Source organism: Chenopodium album, chromosome 1 (assembly GCF_948465745.1).
Source record: "Chenopodium album chromosome 1, dcCheAlbu1.1, whole genome shotgun sequence".
Lineage (NCBI taxonomy): Eukaryota > Viridiplantae > Streptophyta > Magnoliopsida > Caryophyllales > Amaranthaceae > Chenopodium > Chenopodium album.
Genome location: NC_137834.1, coordinates 85,168,659 through 85,188,854, shown reverse-complemented (window position 1 = coordinate 85,188,854; position 20,196 = coordinate 85,168,659). Strand labels below are relative to the sequence as shown.

Genomic DNA, 20,196 nt, shown 5'->3' with positions numbered 1-20,196 from the left:
ATGATTTTTTATTAATTTTTAAGTAGTAAAAATCATAAAATTTGAAATAAACTTAATAAGATTTTAAATATATATATATATAGGCATATTTAACATACAATAGCTTTTAAGTAGCTTTTAATGGTTTGACCTAGAGTTGGTCAAAGTTGACCCGACCTGCTAGCCTGGCCCGAATCGGCCCATATTTGGGTGGGTTTTGGACAGTTTTTTTCGGCCGAGTCGAGCCCGACACGAACGAGCTTGTTGGGAATGCATTTTTATGCTATTTTAGTTCTATTTTTCCCTAGTTCGAAAAGTTGGGCGGGCCAGTTCGGGCATGAAATTTTCGGCCCAAATCTAGGCCCGGCCTAGCCCGAGTAATGGGTAGATTTTTTTACGCCTCGGCCCCGCCTTCCCATTGACCAAGTCTATCTAGTTTGATTAAATCAAATCTCTACTTTATTAATAACATAAAAATAAGAAATACAAAGTAATAAAAAGTTAAATAGAATAAAAGTCTTAGCTTGCTATTTAATGATAAGGGTACACAAGAAACATAAACGGGTCATACATTCAAATTTGAAAATCACTCCCTTTATTTTACTAGCTAACAACTAAATTCGCTTTGAGTTGAGCAACGATATTGACTATTGAAGACCTAAGGTGGCAAATTGCCTCTAAAGGCTTTTCCTTAGGACCAATACTAGCACCACTATCCAGAGTCAAGTCTACTAATCCATCTCGAGGTGCTTCCCAATCAAAACATTGGATAAGAGTAGCCAAAGCCAGAGTGATGTTCCTAGTAGCAAAGGCGCTTGCGGGGCAAGACCTTCTCCCAATTCCAAAGGGTAAAAACTTGTAGTTGTACCCTTCAATTTTATATGCAAATCTCTCTGGTTTAAACACATTCGGCTCATCCCATAGGCTAGGATCCCTTTGTATTGCCCAAGCATTGATATAAAGCATAGTGCCTTTTTTTACCTGGAACCCTCCAATAGTGCAGTCTTTAGATGAGTAGTGTGGGAATAAAAGTGGTGCAGGTGGGGTAAGTCTTAGAGTCTCATACATTATCCAACGTACGTAGTTCAACTTTGGTATGTCGAATTCATCAACAAATCTTTCATAGCCCACGATTAGATCAATTTCTGCCCTTGCTTTCGCAATGATTTTTGGGTTGTTTATGAGATTTGACATTGCCCACTTCAAGGTTTTAATTGTAGTTTCCGATCCCGATACCAATTGCATCTGATATATAGATAAACATATGTGTTAAATGAGTAACACTCCCTTAGTTTATTATAATAAATGGAAATTATATTAATTCTTACTTCATATTAATTCCTAGTAAGACATCATCACATACATTAATGTTAACGTTAGATCGAGGTATGAGATACACACTTGTCAGTAAAAGAGAGTTCATTTTGTTGGTCAAGGTTTCATCACAAAACCATGTGACAACAAATCAAAAAGCTTCCAAGTCTTATAAAATGCTTAACTCTCTCATTTTCTTAAAAAGTCAATGTGGGATACTTACATTTGTTGATTCATAAGTCTATAATCCAATCAAAAATTACACATCCCTTCACATTGTGGACACCACATTAGTGCAAGTGTATTTCACGTGATAAGCCATTGTTGTCTCTACTTGTGATGATGATATTAAAAAAAAATCATAATTTAAGCAATAATAATGAGGGGATACTAAAAACAACCAATATAGTCAAATCTTTTCTATACAAATAAATATTGCATTTATTACATTATATTTTCCATAAAAATTAAGGCATTTTTTTTATGGGAAAAATTAAAGCATATTAGGATAAAAAAAAATTCTTACCTTTTTTAAAATCCTAGAATAATTCTATACTAGTATGTTCAAGAGTTTCTAGTTTTCTAAAGAATAATTTTATCATTTTATTTATTTTCACTTTTTTATTTGCCACTTTATTATTCTTGTTCGTCACATCACAATGCCACGTAAAATTTGTGACAATTTTTTTTTAATTTATATCAATCACACGTTGCGACCTTTAACATTTTTGCTAAATCTAAATTATGAATGTTTTATAGTGATTTCCTTTTTTATTTATTAGTTATTTATTATGAACATCCCTTTGATTATATTTATGATTTTTATATTTAAAAATGAATATGGGTAGATGATATTTTGTTAGATAAAATCTTATATGATCAAGTGAGATAGGAGATCAGATTGATCCTTGAAATAAACAAATATCAACATAAATAATTCGAATAGAAAATATCCTTATTGAATATTTACTAGCATAATATTTTTATTTTATCATTTATTTAAATTAATACATAATTAATGAAATTACTCATTTGAGTAATTAAATTTATGCATTAACGTATCAAAGTTAAAATGTCACAATTAATTAAAAATTTGAGGAATTAATAAACTGTATTTCTAGAGGCAAAGGGAGCAATCTTACCAAAATGAAACTTTTGATAAAGTTATCGGTGTAGCAATCAGGTTCAGCTTCCTGCAAGTCTAGCAGTTGTTCAATTAAATTTTTTGTCATAACTTCGTCATTACAAGATGATCCTCTTTTAATACTTTCTCTACATTCATCAAGTAAATTTTGTAAATATTCATCTCTCTTCTTCCAAATCTGTTTTAAATTTTTCTCAATCCCTCCAAAACCTACCCACCTTAAGATGGGAAAGAAATCACATGTTGTCATGTAACTAGGGGATGGAAAATCCATGTTATCCCATGGCTTCCCATTTACTGCCCTCATCACAAAGTTGTGCGCCACCTTATTAAATATATTATTCAAGTTCACTTTTCATGTCCCGCCCTCAGACTCGGTCCGAAGCTCTAAGATCATGTTATGGATCTCAACTTTCCGAGTGGGGCTTGCTTCATTAAGCTTACGAAAGGAAAGCATAGTTAAGACCTCAACACGTCGGAGATTCCTCCAATGGTCCCCATACGAAGACCAAAGAAGGATTGAAAAGTTGTATCCTAAAACTTCACCAACAATGAACTTAGGTCTGTCAGAAAATACAATGTCGTTTTTATTGAGGCATTCCTCGACAGCCGATTGAGAAGAGACAACCAAAAGTGGTTGGCAGCCCAAACGCAGGGAGAAAATTGGACCGTAACGTTCGGAGAGGGTTAGGAATGTTTTGTGGAAGGGGGGCTTGAGTAGGTGTAGGTGGCCCCATATAGGAATTGATGGTGGACTTGGTGGGAGGTTCTTGTTTCTTGTTTTAGAGATTAAAAGAATTTTGTAAAGGATGATTATGATTGCCAAAAGAGATAGGAACAAGTACATTTTCTCCATTTCCATGGGTTTGTTGTATGGATATGGGTGTTGCGATAAAGATATTGTTACATTTGAAAGTGGGAGAGAGTATATATAATTGAAAAGGGTCAATATCATATTAGGCAATAAAAAAAATTATTGGTCTAATGTGCTAGTAAAAAAGGATGACTATACAATGCATGTGAGACATTTGGGCTAGCGTGATATATAAGGAAATAAAAATAAAACAACATTTATTTGGAAATTAAAGATTCTTAACATACAAGGAAGATATTTACACTACAAAAAAAAAAGGGGTAAGATTAGATTATATCCTAATTTTTTTTTTTTTTAAAAAATTTCTTTTAAATGTAGTAAATATGTATTGAATAAACACAAAATTGACTATATTAAAATCTCTTTAATTGATAATTAATTTTCTGAATGAAAGTATTTTCTAAAAAAAAAACTAATAATTTCTCTATTTTATTTTAACAGCGCATTTTCAGTGTGGCTGGTTAACACACACCAAAACACCAATCGAGTAACCCCTGATCGATCAAGTAATCCCTGATTAAGTAACCCCTGACCGATCAAGCAATCCCTGACTGAGTAACCCCTGACCGATCAAGTAACCTTGACTGACCAAGTAACCTTTAACATCCGATCAACCGAGTAACTCTTGAATTAGTAACCGTTGTGCGTTGTCACACGGTGTAACCTGTCACATATGAAACTTTGTGATATATTAAATGCAATACACCTTTATGGCACACCTTATGAAAGAGATTAAGCAAGATAAATGAACAAAGTATTCAAAAGAATTTATACACATAAAGCCTAAACCTTCTCTTATCTCAGTGTTCAAATTAATTTGATAAGCCACTCTAATAGATTTCTAAAAAGTGTGTCGAAAAGGCGTATTCCAATAAGAAGAAAGTAGGAAAAGTGTTGCAATTATTATGAAATACACCTTAAAAAAAAATATTGCGTTTATTAAAACTCAACAATTAGTAAAACATTGAACAGAGGAGTGTATTTTCCTTTTCCTTTTCCTTTTTAATTTTACGGAGTATATTTTTTTTTCCTATTGTCGGATACCCATAATAAGGATAACAAATGATAAGAAAACCAGGATAAGATGTGATGTCCGATTGAAGAGAGATTACACTACACTTACACAAACTCAACAAAAAAACCCAGAAACTTGTTTTAGTAAAACTACAACTCAAAACCCCAATCAATTTTCATCAAAGGTATGCTTTCTTCCTTCTACCAACCAAATTCCCAATTGTTTTTCAGTTCAATTTTCATGTAATCAATTAAAAAATTTGATTAAAATTGTGGGAATTTCAGGTTTTGGTTTATGCAAGTGAGTTAGATCAGCAACAATGGTAGTTCTAGCAAGCAACTGTGTAACAATGAATTCAGCAGCAATAATGGGTGGTACCCTTGTTCATACCCACCAATCTTACAATAAACCCTTGTTCCTTTTGCCAAGCAGTAGAACCAACTCTTCACAATCTGTTTCTCTGTCATCCTTATCCATTGGTGCTAGCATTGCTCCTTCCTCCTCCCTCAGAACTCCTGCTGTTGCCGTCGCCGCCGATACCACCCAGCCTAGCTCTTCTTCTGATCAGGTATAATTTTGCCACCCTCCAATTTTGTGTTGTTGGGTTTATTTAGTTATAAGAGGAATTTTCATTGACTATTTTAGATTATTATGATTGTTGAGTACTTTGTTTGAACTGCTGATTAAAATCCTGTTTATTATAATAAGTGGTTGAAATCTTGTAAGAAGCTTAATTTTAAACAAATGTGGTTGTAGTCTTGTAATAAGAAGCTCAATTTTGCTTCTCTATTTATTTGAAGAATGCCTGTTATTTTTTTGTTTGTTTCATTGAATGTTGAGTTTTAATGAATAAATATTGTTGAAATCCATTATAGCCTACTCGTGAATATCTCACATTGGAGTAAGAGGAGAGATGATTTCACTTTATAAGGTAGTGGAGTTACTACTACAGTAATACTATCACCAATTGGTTTTAGTATGGAACCTCCTTTGGCCTTGGTTGTGGACCTAACTCTCCTCCTCCTTGGGTTGCCTAGGCTCATTTCATATTCTCTAAAAAATTTAACAAATATTTGGGTAAACTCCAAGTTGATAACAATGATTGTATTTGCATTTCTCTGCTCTAAAATATAAAGTTGATAGTTACATGGTTTCAAAAATCATACAATTTGTACTATACACTACTATACCGTCTATATGTGAATATATGGTCCTAGTTGGCAAATGTACTATTGCATATTTTGATATGCTTGGAGTGTATGTTAAGTTGATTGACTTGGCATCCGAATTAACAAACAATAGTTTTGATCATTAACTTATGTAGTAGCTCATTTGTGGAAAGATCTCTTGATCAACTAAACAAGGCCTTATAGGGCGGTTATTATTTTTGAAAGGGTATTCTCATGTACCTAAAATAGAAATTGAAAAATTGGAGGGATGTTTTGTTAGGTGTATGAGATTATGAGAGGGTGATTCGTCTCAATTATTTTGGCAGGTGTTCATGGGAAATTGGAGATATAGCAGTTCTTTAGCTGAAACATAGGTAAATAACTTTGTTAGGAGGAAATAACTTGCCTATCCAACCCTAGGACCTACGCATGTTAGTGGACTTTGTGCGAAGTTCGTACTTTCTTCAAGTAAACAATTTTGTGTACTTTCTTCCACCAACTAAACAAATTTGTGTACTTCCTGCCATCAACTGAACAATTTTGCTTATTCCGTAATTTATACCATCAATTAAACAAATTTGTGTATTTTTGATCATCAACTACACCAATTTGTGCACTTTCCGAAAAGGTTTGATTACTAAAGATGTAATAAATCCCCCTTAAATGAATCAACGAAACAGTGAAACTTTTAAGGATCAAGTTATAGTTGCTGTTGTGGTATTCTAACACGGGCCATTGTTCCCCTTAAGCACTTTAAGTATTTGAGTTATGCTTCTCAAAGCCGGTTACTATTTTGAGATTAGATTTGTGCACATTGAGCAGAGAGTGAAAGGTTTTACTTTGCAGTTGAGCTGCTTCCTTTCTCTATAATGTTCAGGATGATCATTTGAAGCATCATTATTCGCATGATAAGTAGTAATATTTGTTGCATGTTTCTGCGTTGTATGTATTCTGTACCTTGGTACTATTTTGTGCGGAGTTGGAGATTTGGATTCTTTTCAGGTTAAGACATGTTTTCAAGCATTTTTGGTGATGATTAACTACATTAGCTTGCCTGATCCAATCACAATTCTCTCTTACGATTCAGGATCAAACAACTAAGAAGTATTATTTTGTGGTTGCAAATGCAAAATTCATGCTTGACGAAGAGGAACATTTCAGAGAGCTCATGGATGAAAGGCTTCGCATGTTCGGAGAGCGCAACATAGAGCAGGATTTTTGGCTTGTAATTGAACCAAAGTTCCTGGAGAAATTCCCTAACATCACCAAGAGATTGAAGAGACCTGCTGTGGCTTTGGTTTCAACAAATGGCCCATGGATCACGTAAGGAGCACTTCAATGATGTTTATTCTTTCTTTACTCCTTATCAGTCAAAATCATAATCTGTTAAGTGGTTTAATTTTTCAAGTTTGGGTATTGCTTTGTGCCCTGGTATGCGTGATTTAATGTGATGTTTAATATATAGGTAATGCAATGAACTTCGTATTTAACAGCAGTAGCATTAACCTTTTGAATAGAATAGTGTCTAGAGCTCATGTAGTTCTTTTGGATGCTTGGAAAATTAGCATGACATGTATGTGAGACATATCATTGGAGTAATTCTTATTGTAATAAGGATTGATTTAGATAGGTTTATGTATGATTTTTCTTGTGTGCGGGAATACTTTTTATTTTAGGAAGATACTCGTATACGTACAAATAATTCTTGTATGCTTAGCCTATAGGAAGAACAAGGTTGTGGACAATGAGAGAAATTTAGATGCATGTGGCTGAGGAAGTGAATTACATATAGTAATCTAATACATAGTATTGTTATTTGAAGCCTTTTAAAATTACTGTGTATTTTCTTTTCCTCTTGGAATGCCAAAAATCCGCAAGCTCCTCCAAGATAGCTTTTAGGATTTATTGCATTGATGAGGTTATGTTAAACGACTTGCAATCTTTATACCCTGTGTTGATGTTGGAAAGATTTACGAGTAATTTTGAACATTCTGCTGTACGATGGTTCAGAGTACCATCTACTTTCCCATTTGCAGTTAAGAGTTATAAATCGAACTTCCTTGGCTGTTGAACCCAACCATTATCTGCCAGCCCTAGTCTTTGACAGTAATGCTTGAAATGCTAGCAATTCCAAATTATACTTGTGTATGCTTTACTTCTTAGTTTGTACTATCTTTTCAGAACTCAGTCTCATTTGAGTAAACACAATATGTCTTGGCAGATACATGAAACTGAGATTGGATCGCGTTTTAGCAGAAAGCTATGAAGCTGACAGCTTAGAAGAAGCATTGGCCTCAAATCCCACTAAAGTGGAGTTTGAGAAGCCAGAGAAGTGGGTCGCCCCATATACAAAGTATGAATATGGCTGGTGGGAAACCTTCTTGCCTCCTGGATCCCAAAAGTCCCAGGCTTGAAGTTGTGATGTGAAATAATTACTGAGAGTATTGCTTAGAAGAATCATATAAGTGATTTATCGCATAAATGGTTGAGATTTGTTTGGTACCTAGCCCTTCGTGGGTAGAACTAAAGACCTGTTTCTCATTCTACTGAAAAAATGGGGACAGATTTTGAAGAAGCTCGTGCATTGCAGTGACAGGTTTGGTAATATAATAGAGAAGAATGTGATATTTGTGTTTGTGGTGGTATGCGGCTAGTCATTTAAGTATTGTGTGCTGTTGTTAATTGATACATAGTAGATTGTAGGCAGCGAAATCTTTAGCAATGTATCAGATGTTTGTTTTCCTTCATTTCTTGTATGCAGAAGATGAAGATTTTCGAATATTAGGTAAATAGTAATTCATATTATGGAGTATAAGTTATTACTTATTAGCATATATCAGTGACTCCATTTTCCCTCCTTCCACTTTCAAGTTTTCCTGTCACTTTCATGGGAGTGTGAGCAAATAGCTAGTTGGTGATACATTTTGCTCAGTTTGTCAAAACTAGCGGTAGCGAATACGGAGTAGCTTTTAGCAATTGATTAGCAGAAATCCATCTACATTTGTTATAAACTCTCTCTACTAGTTAAGATATACGGACTGGAATATGTGGAAAATATACAATCAGAATTTTTAATTTCTATAATATTCGTAATAGAGCAAGGTTTTTAACTCATACATTAGCTTTTTCTTGGACTTTAAATCTATGCTTTCGTATTGAAAGTGGAAAGATATTCTCCACTTAATATGTTTCTTTGCCTTTATCAGAGTAGATTAATATACTAGTAGATTCTTAGGTCATCATGTCTTTACCTATATCACGCAAATTAGTCAAGGTAATGATGGTGAATCCAATGATGGAAGCAACTTTCCTTATTCTCCGTATTATGTTGATTGATGCAATATGGGGCGGGTATAAGGCGAGTATGGGCGGGTCTAATTTAAATCCATACCCGCCCCATGACCCATGGCGAGTACATATTTTGTACCTATCCCCGCCCCATCACCCGCCAAATCTCCCTCTAACATGACCCACCGCCATCCCTCCTTCTAGTTTTGAACCTAAATGTGGCAAAATTATCATTACCTCATTTAGCTTTTACTAGCTTAACCCATCATATATTTGGTGATTATTTGGCTTAATAAAAAACTAAGGTTTAAAAAAAACATTAAAATTTCTAATACAAGGATTAATTGTTACAAATAAAATATACAGTATTATAGATGTATCTGCGATGACATACTAAAGTCATCTCATACATCTCAATTCATTCTCAGCCTCAATCAATTATACCCTAAAATAGCCACAAAATTTTCCAAATTAATCTAAAAAATTTTAAAATAACCAAAATACTCCGGAACTCTCGAGAACATACTAAACAAATTCCTATAATCTCTCCACTTCCATCTCCAAACAAAGAAGCTTCGAGAAAATTGCGTATAATACCAAGTCAAACCAACCAACAAATAAAATCCACCCACATGTACTAAATAAAGCCATCTTCAATATCAACCACACAAAATAATAAAATTAAAAATAAAATAAAATCACATGAAACCACAATATTAATTGTGGTGAGATTTCTCGTATAATCTGTAATACCACGATGAAAAAAATTAAAAGCGTAACCGTAATTCATACCAGAAGAAGATTCACAATTCACGAACAACGAACAATAACAATGGGAAATACTAGAATTTGGCAAATTATTAAAAAGGCTAACTCAATAATATTAATTAAATTAATTTTATTATTAATATTATTATTATTAAGGAAAATAAAAATAAAAGAAAAGTGGAAAATAACGGAGGTGATAAATTATAACCCAAGATCAGCCGTTCGATCCCTACCTCATTACAACCGACTACCTCTCTTTGTTGTATAAACCCTTTTTCAGTCTTCTCGTTATTATTCCAAGCTTCCTTTCTTTCAATCTAATAGAGAGGATTTAGGTCGTTTTTCGATTTGGCGATTTTTTTGTTATTCTCTGCGTTTTCTTTAAGGTATGGTTTCCGATCTGTGTTTGATTTGATTTTTTTGGATTTTTTTTTGGTGTATTTGATTGATTTTTTGATTGGGATTGATTGATTTCAATGGTGATTTTGTGGGTTTTTAATTAAAGTTTGGATTCTTTGAAATTTTTGGGATTTTTTGGGTTTTTTTTGTTAAGTTTTGATTTTGATGAAATTGATTTTTATTGAGTAAATTGATTGAGTAAATCTTTTTTTAATCAGTTTTGTTATTTGATCCTGATTCATTGATTGAATCAAGTTGAAATTTGTAATTATATTGAAATCAAATGGATTTGTGTTTCTTAGGGTTTCGATTTCTTCAATGTGGGTATTTAGTTCTTTGCTTTTGATTTTTTTGGTGTATCGTTGTTTGATTTTTTATTGGAATTCATGGTGTATTTGTGATTTGAGAGGTGAATTTGTGATTTAAAATAAAAAAAAATTGATTAATTGATTTTTTTTTTTTTTGAAATCAAATGGATTAATTGATATTTGTTTTTTTTTTAAAAAAAAAATTTTTGCTTTTGATGATATTGATTGTTATCGATTAAATTCGTCCTGAAAATCTGTTTTTAATCAGTTTTGATTTTTAATATTTTCAATTAAATTAAATTGAAATCTGTAAAAAAAAATTCTATTGAAATCGCCTGAAGTAGGTGATTTTTTTTTTTTTAAAAATTAGGTTTCTGATTTGTTCAGTCTAATTAGGTATTTAAAGCAAAGATTGAGAAGTTATATGATGATATGCTGTGATTATTATCATATTTTTTTTTTATTTTGGAGCTTGATTGTGATCTTGCTAATGTTACAATGAATGTGATTTTTCCAGAATTATCTGCTGTCATAAAAAGTCGTTAGAGGCTGACGATGATGCAGCAGCGATATCGAGTGAGTCTCTATTGAATTCTGATTACACTACAGATTAGTACTGTAATTGATTGGATGGACTTGTATGCTGAATGTTTGATTGCTAATTAATTGTTGATTGTAATTGTGTTTTTAATTGTGAAATAGATGGGGGAAGATTTGGATGAATACGAGGATGATTTTGTAGAACGAGATGATTATGAAGATGCTGAAGAGGATGGATATGAGGATGAGGAAGAAGAAGAGGAGGAAGAGGAAAAACCATTGTCAGCAGAGGCAATTAAATACCTGGAACTTCGAGAAAAATTGAAAGCAAAACACAGGTCCAATTTGAGGAGGGAGAATGGCAAGAATGGTGTCAGTGTTAACAGCTCGAAGTTGATGAAGTATGCATTGCTGTGAATCTTTTATTTTGCGTTGTGCATTGTATTGGTTGTGATGCGAATCACTTGTGAATTGTGATGATTTTTGGTTGGTTTGAATTCGCCGATCTCCTAATTAGATTTCATTCTTTTGTTTTAATTGCAGTTTTGGATCCTTTTTTGGTCCTTCTAAGCCAGTGATTGCTGATAGAGTTATCCAAGAAAGAAAATCCTTGTTGGAGACTCGGCATTTGACACCTAAAGTATCTACTTCTCAAAATGATGTATGTGTATTTTGTCAACGTAAGTTGCTGCTATATTATGTTTCTGTATAGTGTGTGCATGAGCGTCACTAGATGACCTTGGATGATCAACTTGCATCATGAAGCTGAACCTTTTGATGTTAAACTTTGGTCTGGTTATAAACTGATTCATTCTACGAATCTACGGTGGCTTCGTATGTCCAACAAGCCCTTGTACATGGCACAGGACATGACCTGGGACACCTCCTGGGCATAGTATGATAATAGTATCTACTTTCTATTAATTGTGGGAAATTAAGGAATTAATAAGGTAGAGGAATTAATCAATATATAATACTATCAAATGGCTAGTCTAATGGTTTCATACTTCCATCCTGGCATCCTCTTTGAACCCTCTTCTGCCATTAATATTTAATAATCTATATTACCCGTACATTTTATCAACTTATTTTTCTAGTTCCATCTTGTGATGCGTCTAGTTGATTGTTCTGAATATTCATTCTCTCTGAATTCAATGCACTACTCTGCTATAACTTTTCTTCTTGATTCTATATACTCTAAAATTTGTTGGAATAGTCAGCTAGGATAAGGGCTCTGGAATGCCTGTTGACAGGTGTGTCCTGTACTTGGCATGAATGTACCCCATATGTCCATCTTAACCTCGGTTGAGGTTGCTTGTTGCCTGTTCCCAGTTAATATAGTTTCTGGTTTTCAACCTTCGAGGTTTGATTGGTGCATTAGTGTTTTTGATATCATTATTAATGTGACAATTTATTTAATTGAATTCAGAGTTTTAGGTGTCGTTCTTAGATCAGAACTTTCTTGTGCTTGAGGAATGCTGTTGTTTTGACTTAGAAAATATAAATGTATTTGTCAATGCCCTTCCCAGAATTCTTTATTAATTGATGTTTCTGATTCAAATGCAGGCTAAAAAGGTTAGCACACATTCCACCACAACTTCAAAAAATGGACTGAGCAATACTCCTCTTCCAAGACAGGTTGAGACTCCTTGCTTAATGCATGTTTTAAACTGCTTATAACTGGTTCAATGTTATTTTTGTTGCTGATTCGATCTAAATTGCCCAGGTTAAATCAAAAGCACAGATAATCAAACAAACAAGAGACTATTCTTTTCTATTGTCAGATGATGCAGATATCCCTAAGCCAGCAAATAATTCTGGTCCACAAAAGAGTTTAGCTCCAAAGAATGGTTTGTTCTTTTATATTTGATAGAATAAAGCTTTCTTGTTTGCATAACTTAATCTAATATTTAATGCTATACCATGCTATAATTAACAGCTGTGGGTTTTGCAGGCCTAAAAGATTCCAGGTCAGCTGAAGTTCGGGCACAGAGAAATGAATCTTGTTCATATTCTGGGAAAAAAGGAAATGATGGGTACGAACAACGGAAGCCTTCTTCTGGGACCTCCCAAATCCATGATTCCCGTAGAGCACCGCCTCAGAGGTCAACCTCTGGTAATAGGGCAAGTCTTCCCTGTGATTCCCGTAGGCAGTTAGATTTGAGAAAGCAGAACCAACCAAATCAGAAGGCAGGCAGCAGTAGTGGAAGTGGGTCTAGACCTGCTGCTCAGAAAGTCTTGGCCCCAAGGAAGCCTTTGTCTTCTAGTGACAGGAAATTGCCAAATAGCTCCATGGAGAGAAGGCCATCTGCTGCTCCATTAGTGAATAAGGCTTCTGTTGTTGCAAAGACTAGTACTCTTGATCGGCAAAGGCAGCCTATGGGAAAACCACATTCTTCTGGTGTAAATAATCGTATGGATAATAATAGGGATGTTCAGCGAAGTACTGAGAACAGAATGTTGAAGAAAGATTCTGCTGAAGCTTCAAGACAGGTGCGTGCTTGCCTATTCCATGCTATACTTGTTTGAGTTCAACATGTTGCAAGAACATGAATTTGTAAAATTTCCTTGCAAATTTTTTTATGTATGATAAGCTCTGCTATTAATTTCCAGATGGTGAAGCCGCAGATGAGGCATGGATCTCTTCAGTCTAATGGGGTAAAAGGACACCACATTAACAAGCAAAAACCAGCTGGACAGCTACAAAATTCTTCTGCTGGTCTAAATAAAGACCACAGGATTAAAAAACGAAAGGCTCCAGAGTCGGATGATGAGGAGATGGACTATAGAGCCGTAATTAGGAAGATGTTTAGGTAAAGCTTATCTACCCTTCTTATAAACTGTTTTAGCTCTCATTAAAGTCGTGGTTTTGTTATTAGATTGAATTTTGATTGATATATGCTCCTCTATTATATTTCTTGTGATGCTGTTTTGAGAATGTTTTCTTAAGTACTGTCATTAAACAGGCGATATTTGCTATATCATGCTCCTCTATTATATTTCTTGTGTTTGTTGCCACTTGTTTCCTTAGACTTGTTGAATTGGGGTTGGGGGTCTGCATAGAGTGGTGAGGCACAGAAGTCTGGGATGCTGTTTAGACTTTAGAATGTTACTTCTTCCTAATAATACATGTATTTATAATCACTCATTTAGCTGTTGTATACTTGTGTATTTGTGAGTATGTTGTCTTATCCTGTGATTCTTGTTTAGGCAACCCACAAAATATTATGACGATGACGATGCTGGCAGTGATATGGAAGTCACTGACTTTGACACTATAATGGCCGAGGAAAGAAAGAGGTCAGTTTAGACTATTCTTTACATCATCTTTAATCATATATTTTATTTCTATTTATTTGTAGGGAATTTATTCAAAAGACTGGTTTTGTAATTTGTGACTAATGAAAATTAAGTTTAACAAGAAGTTAAATTCTGTTTAATAAAAGCACCCTTAATTTGCTTTAGAATCTTCTCTTCATAACAGCGTATTTTACCTGATGGGAATAAGTCTACTGTACTCCGTATCCTCTTTAGTCAAACTATCATTTTGTCAAATTTTGGTACTAACCATTCTTGTTATCTTATTTATATGAATTGCAGTGCCAGGATAGCTAAACAAGAAGATGATGAAGAACTTATAAAGATTCAGGAAGAAGAAAGACAGGAAATGTTGAGAAAAAAAGCCAGGATGCGCAAAATGCAACAACGCCGATGACCAGAAAATTATGCTTTATTTATTCAGTTATCTGGTCATTCGCAGCTGGATTTACATGCCGTTTATTAATTGTATTGTACTTGGAAAGAATGGCAGTTATTCAAAATCCGAGTTGCTGTGTACGATAGATTGTGATGATGAAGTTCCTCCGTTTTGCCATTGGACTGTGACAATAGATAGTTTTTTTGTTTTCCTTTCAGATTTAGGTGCATTGATTGGGGTGATTTTGGAGGAGAGGTGATTGATCACATGTATATTCAATAAATAGATCCCTTTAGTTTCTTGGTCCTTCGCTTGGATAGGAAAAAAACTTCCTTTCTGCTTGGGACTTCCTTTTTTTTTTTTTTTTTTTTTTTTTTTGACAAAATTGCTTAGGGATTTCATGTAAAGACCTTGCATATAAACTCAGAATTTTAATCAATGAGATATCAAAAGACAATGTAATGGTTTTTATTTTACTTTTGGAGTTTTTTGAATTGCATTATTACCGTTAAGTTTTTTGAATTGCACGGTTACCGTTAAGGCAAATTGATGTGTAAAAAATTTTACTCTTTCTTGATAGTTGTCCTGTGCTTATGGTACCCGAACTCAACACCCTGATGTGTTGTAAACTGTTGAAATTGTACATGGAGATGTATCTATCTTTAATGGAGTTTAGGAAGGTTTTTGCTTATATAAAGACCATTATATCCTTACAATTTTTTTAACTTTATTCATTGTACTTCCTTAATTGCCCTTTAATTTTACACTTTTTTTTGTACTTTTCTTCATTTTTTATCATTCAGTTTTTTTATAATTGTACTTTTTACTTTTATTATTGTACTTCATCCACTTTTTCCTCTTATTTCTTAAACTAGATTAAACCACGTGCAATGCACAGTTGTTAAATAATTCTAATGACAATAAATTTTACCAAAAATAATGGATATAAATATTATAAATAGACTTAGTAATTTTTTTTTTATTTTTTTTTTTTTTTTTTGAAGGAATAGACTTAGTAATAAAAAGTATGAAATATTGTGAAAGAAATTAATTAAACATGTAATAGTTATAATGGGCAATTTGATATTTAAGGACATTTATTTTAGATTTTATTTATACAAACTAAAAGTCATAATTTAATTAAAATAAGTTTTTTTTATTTTTAAGTAAGTGGTTTTGGAGGGAAACTTTTTATAATATTTTGCCAAGTTTTCTCTAAGTTTCGCCTTTAGTATAATGTAATTGATTTACTTTTATTATTGTACTTCATCCACTTTTTCCTCTTATTTCTTAAACTAGATTAAACCCCGTGCAAACTTACATTATGGTCCATGATATTGGCATGGATACATGGTCGTACATTCATCATCAAAAGAAATACCTTTAAGAAGATCAAGGCACAAGCATGGGTTGTACCATGGTACAGGATACACATAAGTAGTTAGTTTTATGTATACACAAAATTTAAGTTGTTAGATTCTATAAAATTGGTAGAAATTGGTTGGATTTGTTGGGCTGTAGTAGTGTTTACAATGGCAGCGAAAAGCTATCAACAAGTTGATTGAAAAAGCCATACTCGAGGCAGAGGAAAAAGGGATCAATATAGTGAGCTTAGGACTTTTGAATCAGGCAAGTTTACTAATGATTCTTTTTCTTCTGTTATATAAAACCAATGCGTATATAGCTAAGTACTTATCTTATGATCACTGTTATTTCAGGGAGAGCATTTCAATAGAAACGGCAGCACAAGTAGAACTGGTCACAATACGTCAGCATGGTTCGTTGATTCGCCAGTTGATGTATATCCTACAACCTATTGATGTACCATATACTGAATGGAATTTATACGACTACTTTTAAGTAATTTGCTATTTCAAATTCTTGATATTTTGCTATTTTAAGTAATTTGCACCTTTTGTTGAACTATATACTACATTGTCATATGAAAATATTACAGTACTATAAGCATGCATGTGACAAGGCAGTTTTACTTGATTAAATTAATCCTCAATAAGGAGATGAAAACTTAAGGGAAATTTGAAAAACTATAGAAACGAATGAGTAGTCATAATATTTACAAGTTCAAAAGTACTTTTAGAAAAAACATATTTGGTTAACCAATAAGATTAGAATTGAACTTACTATACTGGTTAGTATGGTGCTATAATTTTGAGCTTTTGGTTGTATTTGAAAATAACTTGAGGGGTTGGGAAAAGGGTTACCGAAGGGGTCACTCGATCAAGGATTACTTGAGGGGTTCAGACAGGGGTTACTCAAGGGGTTTACTTGGTCAAGGGTTACAGTCAAGGGTTACTCGAGCAACTCGGTCAATGGTTACTCAATCATGGGTTATTTCAGGAGTTTGATCAGGGGTTACTTAAGGGATTAGTCAAGGGTTACTCAATCAGGGGTTACTAGAGAGCAAGGGAAGGGATTATTCGGTAAAGGGTTACTGGAGGGGTTCAGTCATGGATTACTCGAGGGGTTACTAGGTCAGGGGTTACTTAAGGGGTATCTCGATAAGGACTAACTCAAGTAACCCCAAACCAAATAACTTGAGTAAACTCAACAACTCGAGTAACCCCTAACCGAGAAACTTGAGTAGCCCCGACAACTCGAGTAATCCCATATTGAGAAACTCAAGTAACCCCTGATGCACGGTACAACAAGTTGCATGCTAAAATTTGTGATGTAAAATATAAAGTATATTTAATATGATATATTTATTTGTTCGTAGGTAAGAGAAGTAATAAAAAAAAAAAAAGTGTAAACGGGGTTGGTAAAAGAGAAATAATTAAATAGTTGTGGACTCTTAATAAAGAAAGTAGTGTTGCAATTATTATGAAATGGATTGTACGTGGCAGGGTTACTTGAGTTATTTTGTTACGGGTTATCCGAGCTATTCAGTTAGGGGTTACTCGAGTTACTCAGTCAGGGGTTACTTGAGGGGTTGGGACAAGGGTTACTTAAGGGGTTTGTTCGGTCAAGGGTTACTTGAGGGGATACTCCATCAAGGATTACTTGAGAGGTTCATACGTGGGTTACTCATGGGGTTCACTTGGTTAAGGGTTACTTGAGAGGTTACTCGGTCAGAGGTTACTCGAGTTACTCAGTCAAAGGTTGCTCGAGCAATTGATCAATGGTTATTCAGTCATGTGTTATTTCAGGAGTTTGGTCAGGGAGGGGTTACTTGAGGGTTTAATCAAGGGTTACTTAATCGGGGAGTGGTTACTCGATTAAGGGTTACTCGACGGGTTCAGTCATGGATTACTCGAGGGGTTACTAGGTCAGGGGTTACTTAAGGGGTCACTCGATTAGGACAAACTCATGTAACCCTTGACCAAATAACTTGAGTAACCCCAACAACATGAGTAACCCCTGACCGAGAAACTCGAGTAACTCCGACAACTTGGAGTAATCCCATACCGAGAAACTTGAGTACCTCTTGCTACACGGTACAACATGCTACATACAAAAATTTGTGATTTTATAATATAAAGTATAGTTAGTGGGAAATATTTATTAGTTTGTTGGAATAAGAAATAATAATAAAAAAAATGTGTAAATGGTTTGGTCAAATAGAAATAATAAAATAGTTGTGGGCTCTTACCAAAAAAAAGTAGTGTTGAAATTATTATGAAATAGACTGTATGTGGCAGGGGTTACCCGAGTTATTTTGTTAGGGGTTACCCGAGTTATTCAGTTAGGGGTTACTCGAGTTACTCGGTTAGGGGTTACTTGAGACTTTGGGACAAGGGTTATTCGAAAGGTTCAGTTGGTCAAGGGTTACTTAAGGGGTTACTCAATCAAGGATTACTTGAGAGGTTCAGATAGGGGTTACTCAAAGGGTTCACTTGGTAAAGGAATACTTGAGAGGTTACTCGGTCAAAGGTTACTTGTGTTACTCAGTCAAGGGTTACTCGAGGGGTTACTCGAGGGGTTACTCGAGTAACTTGGTAAGTGGTTACTCGAGTAACATTATATACACCATGCTTACATAGAAAAAGCAGTAATTATACTTCCTTTTTACTCGCTCTAATTTATTTACAAGTATCATCCAAATGCTAAAGTAATACACTAAGGTATATACCTTCTCATACAACAAAATATATATCTACTGACAAATTCTTACTCTACATTCAATGAGATTTATAATAATAAGTAAATCAAGTCGAGACATATAAAACATGCAATACTTAAAATTTTGTTACTATAACACAAACTTTCATGATATATCTAAGTCAATAATACATATTGAAAACTATGCAATAATAGTTATCTAAATTGTTGACTTATTTGAACAAATAATAATATGTAATTAAAAGCTATATAAAATGACTTATCTTACATATGTATCTCACGAATTTAAGCACAAAATAATAATGGCTAACCCAATTATATTTATTAAGTGCTTCACTATTAGCATCCTAATTTTTATTAACAAAATGGTGCGCAATTTAAATTTGTAACAATAATATGAACCTTTATAATACAACTAAGTCAATAATACACAATGAAAGATATGCATTTAATGAATAGTTGTCTAAACTGTTGACCTAATTATATACATAATAATAAATAATGAAAACGATGCATGCAATACAAACAATTTGAAATATATTTCAATAAAAAATGATTATATTTTACATACTCATTCAAATAGTTTGAATTTCATACTAATACAAATTAAACCATAAAGTATTAATATCGAATACAAATATATTAATTTGATTCTTCATTAATGACATACTAATTTAAATTTACAACGCGGTGCGCGTGCATCGCGAGTGTAAAAAAAAACTAGTGAAAAATAAAAAGGAAAAGGCAGGGCAGTTGATGAGATTGAAATTCAAGGATAAACAAAGCTAATCTACAGTTTGAGATTTCGTAGAAAGATCCAACGAATGTGAAATTGGGAATTGGTAGCACTCGTGAAAAATGCCAATTTTTATGACGTACTGGTAGGGAATAGTTTCAAGCCTTTAAAATCCCACTAGCTTGAACCCCACTGTGATCATACACTAAAGTACGGTGGCGTCCAAAAGGGAAGAAGATAGAGCAAAAGAGTCGCCAACAAGTTTTTAAGGAACTTGTAAACCGTTCATAGGATGAAGGTTACATCCCTTAACGATCCAAGAGATCGTCAACTCCATAAGGTCATGAACCAAATAAGGGTTCGGGGATGATGGTACAAATCCAACCTAAAAGAGATTGAACCTGCCCTAATAATAGGCCTCTACTTTATTCTGCTCGTATTCATGTGCGCTTTCTGACTAACATACAATCAATAGATTTAACCCTAAACCTGTTTAATCTATGTTGGTTGAATATTAATGCACAAATAAACTATTATTGGCGATCACTTGAATTATAATCACAATTAACCTAACAAGATTATTAATTATCTTATTAAGCGCGATTGCAAATACCAATTCCCTTTAAACATACATAAAAGGTGATCAAGCAATAACAATATATAATATATATCAAGCAACATAATAAATAATAATAATCAATCATAATCATAATAACCATGTTAAAGCACAGCAAAATCCTAGGCATGATACTAACAAGATTAATAACAAACCCTAGCATGTCACTAAGCAATAAAAATCAAATCTTTAGCCCTAACATGATACTAACAATCATAAATATTAGGAAGAGAATAAAAGGCATCATAGCAATCATATTTGATATTAAA

At 33.6% G+C, this 20,196-nt stretch overlaps 2 protein-coding genes and 1 pseudogene across 2 annotated transcripts; 2 read left to right on the top strand and 1 right to left on the bottom strand.

Annotated features, from left to right (window-relative positions):
* Positions 1 to 582: 582 nt before the first annotated feature.
* Positions 583 to 3,299, bottom strand: LOC145637491 (cytochrome P450 81Q32 pseudogene; annotated as a pseudogene).
* A 1,052-nt stretch (positions 3,300 to 4,351) lies between these two features.
* Positions 4,352 to 8,329, top strand: LOC145559783 (protein YCF54, chloroplastic-like). The gene is made up of 4 exons (XM_081621090.1): positions 4,352 to 4,510; positions 4,611 to 4,894; positions 6,583 to 6,818; positions 7,717 to 8,329. Exons 2-4 carry the CDS (start codon positions 4,646 to 4,648, stop codon positions 7,907 to 7,909), a joined length of 678 nt encoding a protein of 225 aa, XP_081477216.1. The 5' UTR covers positions 4,352 to 4,510; positions 4,611 to 4,645; the 3' UTR covers positions 7,910 to 8,329.
* Positions 8,330 to 9,514: 1,185 nt separating this feature from the next.
* On the top strand, positions 9,515 to 14,971 carry LOC145559771 (uncharacterized). Its single transcript, XM_081621085.1, has 10 exons — positions 9,515 to 9,937; positions 10,776 to 10,834; positions 10,961 to 11,199; positions 11,342 to 11,459; positions 12,365 to 12,436; positions 12,525 to 12,648; positions 12,753 to 13,291; positions 13,412 to 13,611; positions 14,009 to 14,098; positions 14,399 to 14,971. Exons 2-10 carry the CDS (start codon positions 10,814 to 10,816, stop codon positions 14,511 to 14,513), a joined length of 1,518 nt encoding a protein of 505 aa, XP_081477211.1. The 5' UTR covers positions 9,515 to 9,937; positions 10,776 to 10,813; the 3' UTR covers positions 14,514 to 14,971.
* Positions 14,972 to 20,196: the final 5,225 nt, after the last annotated feature.

Excerpts from the sequence above, each read along its gene's own strand:
- LOC145559783 (XM_081621090.1), top strand. The coding sequence starts at position 4,646 with ATGGTAGTTCTAGCAAGCAACTGTGTAACAATGAATTCAGCAGCAATA. Across the intron at positions 4,895-6,582 it reads CTAGCTCTTCTTCTGATCAG|GATCAAACAACTAAGAAGTA; the intron begins GTATAATTTTGC and ends CTTACGATTCAG. Across the intron at positions 6,819-7,716 it reads ACAAATGGCCCATGGATCAC|ATACATGAAACTGAGATTGG; the intron begins GTAAGGAGCACT and ends ATGTCTTGGCAG.
- LOC145559771 (XM_081621085.1), top strand. The coding sequence starts at position 10,814 with ATGATGCAGCAGCGATATCGA. Across the intron at positions 13,292-13,411 it reads CTGCTGAAGCTTCAAGACAG|ATGGTGAAGCCGCAGATGAG; the intron begins GTGCGTGCTTGC and ends ATTAATTTCCAG. Across the intron at positions 14,099-14,398 it reads ATGGCCGAGGAAAGAAAGAG|TGCCAGGATAGCTAAACAAG; the intron begins GTCAGTTTAGAC and ends TATGAATTGCAG.